At 35.6% G+C, this 2,956-nt stretch overlaps 1 protein-coding gene across 1 annotated transcript; it reads right to left on the bottom strand.

Moving 5' to 3' along the window:
• Positions 1 to 250: 250 nt before the first annotated feature.
• Positions 251 to 1,543, bottom strand: LOC131875154 (uncharacterized). Its single transcript, XM_059219188.1, has 3 exons — positions 1,294 to 1,543; positions 854 to 1,038; positions 251 to 700 (listed from the first exon to the last, which is right to left on the bottom strand). The coding sequence occupies exons 1-3, from the start codon at positions 1,541 to 1,543 to the stop codon at positions 251 to 253; spliced, it is 885 nt and encodes a 294-aa protein (XP_059075171.1).
• Positions 1,544 to 2,956: the final 1,413 nt, after the last annotated feature.

Here is a 2,956-nt window from a genome sequence, read left to right as displayed (position 1 = left end):
CAGGCATCCCCTGTTCAAGATTCACTATTTTGTTTCTCAACTAGTAATTACTCTTGGACTGGGCAAAAATAGTCACTGTGAATTCTCTCTTCTCCTCTTCAGTCAAGTTTCTCAAAGAAGGCGTTCCTTCCTCTTGAAACAATTTTCTCAAGGTAGGGGTATCTTCATCATCATCAGAAAAAACCTATTGTATGTTATACTACTGATGGTTTCTCATCCTTTGCATATTTGAATGTTTCTCTTCCTCAGATTAATCCTCATCTCTACCCCACATAGTATCTAATGATAGAACATTAGTTGTAGGCTCACATTCCTCTTCTTGATGCCAATCCTCTGCCAGGCCCTGTGCAATCATGCATTTATTTTCATCATGGGGAAGGTTGCATACCTCACACCATAGAAAATCTCCCACAAATTTATTTTCTCTCTTTAGTGGATCTGGAGTTTCTTTGCTCGGATTTGGTTTTACTAGCTTCCCATCCTTCCAGTTGGTGTTATAAGGCATATCATGGAGTCTAGGCCTCTTGAAATTCATTTGCTTATTGTTTCTGTATGGTGGCTTTTCATTAAGATTTTGTTTACCTTTTATATCCTTAAGCATGTCCATGATCTGAGTAAGGTAATCTTTCTTGGGAATCCTAGTATTGTATAACTTTGGATCATCTCTTTTAGCGAGTTTCCCAGAGACCTTCCTATTTTTCTAAATAGTAGCCACAATCTTGAATGCTTGTTGAAGAGTATCAAGTCTATGAGAGAAAATCTCATAATGGGTTTTGCTTTCAAAAGCACTCAAGTAAAAGGTAATCAAAAAAGAATCAACAGGTCTGACATCTTTGGGTATTCTATTTAATACTTTATTAAATCTTTTATTAAACTCAGCAACCGATTCATTCTGATTATTCTTTATGCATGTTAATTCATGGGATGTCAATGAAGGATCATTGTGATCTCCAAATTCTTCAAAGAATAATGTTACAAACTCATCCCAATTGTCGATACATCTATCAGGAAGATTCCTATACCATTCCCCTGCATCTTCTGTCAAAGATTGAACAAACAACTTCATGAATATATCCTCATGAGGAAACTCAAACTCTTCAATGATTTTTTTTATATTAACTACATGTTGTTCTGCTGAATCAGTTCCATTTCCTAAGAATTTGGGGATTGTTGATCTTAAATCACTAGTGATCTGATTTGGATAACCAACAACGCTAGTGAAATCCAACTATCTGTATCTTTCAATCATCATAGGTTGTCTGTTGACATGATGGTTGCCTTGATTGTTCATACTTCCTCTATTGAATCCACCATTGTTGCCATAATTAACATTGTTCCCACTATTTCCACCACCATTATTATTGTCATTGTTTTCATTATTACCTCCACTGCCATTATTTTTGTTCCTATCTCCACCATTGCCATTTCCATAATTGTCATTGTTACCTCTATTATGTCCATTATTTTGATGGCTTCCATATCCATTACCTCCTATATAGTTACCACTATTTGTGTTATTCCAGTTCCCATCATTTCCCCCCATTTTTGTTCCTTCTTCCATCCTCATGCCTTTCTTCACTTTGATCCCTATGCACATCCCTCCATCTTCTAGTTCCATTTAATCACGGGTTATCATAAGTTACAAAAGGCTATTCTATTCTTCTCATATGAGGGGGACTATATTTAGGAATTGCTGGCCCATTTCCTTCACCTTTACTTTTGTCTTTTATTTCTTTTGGCCTAGGGCTTTGAATTATATCTCTATTTATTCCTAGTTTTTGCAACACCCAATCCAGTTGTCTCTTAAGAGATTTTGCCATCTTCGATTCATATCCATTTAAATTGGCCATTTCAAGTATGATTTCATCCAGTTTCTTATCCTCCTTAGTCAAAACCTCGTCATGACTATGTCTATTATCTTTTGTACTTATTTTATAGAAAGGATTTTCCTCCCTATTTTCAGATTTTCCAGCAGATGAAGAATCTTCCTCCCTACTAGGAAATCTCTTATATCCTTTCAAATGCCATGTTTGATTTCTTCTCTTTGTTCCTTTTCTTGGGACTCAACTGAACAAAATCTTCTTGTCCCTTATGCAAAGACCCCTCCCCCTACATATATCTTATTTATAAATTCCTAGGGGTCTCTCATATTTTCTCAACATACCAATTATTAGTCATGTATTAAAATGTAGAGTCGCCACCTCCTAAGAGGAAATATTACCAACTTAACTGAACTTCTGGGATCTCTCCTCTAGTAGAGTCTTAAATACACTACCAAAGATTTTGAAAACTTCATGTGACAACTCCCCAATAGAGTCACCAATCTGTTGGTCCCCAAAACAACATATTGGAAAACCAAAAGACTTGCCAAATCCTCAAGTAGTCTAATCAGCCTTGGCCAAAAAATAGGGATGTTCGAAGACTAGATCCCTCTGCACTTTAGGCTCCACTGAACCTAGGTGGGTGTTCCTTTTCCTCTCAAGCACAAAAGAGGTTATTTATAGTGGATTTAAACCTTTTAATAAGTTTACACAACTGCCAATCTATTGTTCAACAACTATGCTTTATTATGTGCTTTAACTGAATGCTTTGAAAAGAAATGATTGTGAACGTATATTGAAAATGAGATTGCTTTCAAGACTTAAAAAAAAAATGCATAGATCAGTTCATATAGGATTTGGGAAGAATGTTTCTCTATCAAGGACCTTGAATGCATACAGATCATAACCTTACAAGATCAATAACAAACCAGTGCCTCTATCCGAGGATATATATGATACTCTGTGGACAAAATATCTTATCAACTCAAGAGACAATTTCTCATCAACTATGAAGGTTCAGTATGCGTTACACAAACAATAAGAACTCAATATTTCACTTAATGCAATGGCATGTGATTCACATCATAGCAAATCTATAAACAGATTTATCAAGAGGACAAAGATGACTCATCAAC

The sequence above is a fragment of the Cryptomeria japonica genome, chromosome 4 (assembly GCF_030272615.1).
Source record: "Cryptomeria japonica chromosome 4, Sugi_1.0, whole genome shotgun sequence".
Classification (NCBI taxonomy): domain Eukaryota; kingdom Viridiplantae; phylum Streptophyta; class Pinopsida; order Cupressales; family Cupressaceae; genus Cryptomeria; species Cryptomeria japonica.
This window is presented reverse-complemented; position numbering and strand designations above follow the sequence as displayed.

Bases quoted from the DNA above. Each gene is read 5' to 3' on its own strand.
- LOC131875154 (XM_059219188.1), bottom strand. From the start codon at position 1,543: ATGGGGGGAAATGATGGGAACTGGAATAACACAAATAGTGGTAACTAT. The intron at 1,039-1,293 runs GTATGAACAATC...AATCTTTGACAG, and splicing joins TGGTGGATTCAATAGAGGAA to AAGATGCAGGGGAATGGTAT. The intron at 701-853 runs GTATTAAATAGA...GCTACTATTTAG, and splicing joins TTAATAAAAGATTTAATAAA to AAAAATAGGAAGGTCTCTGG.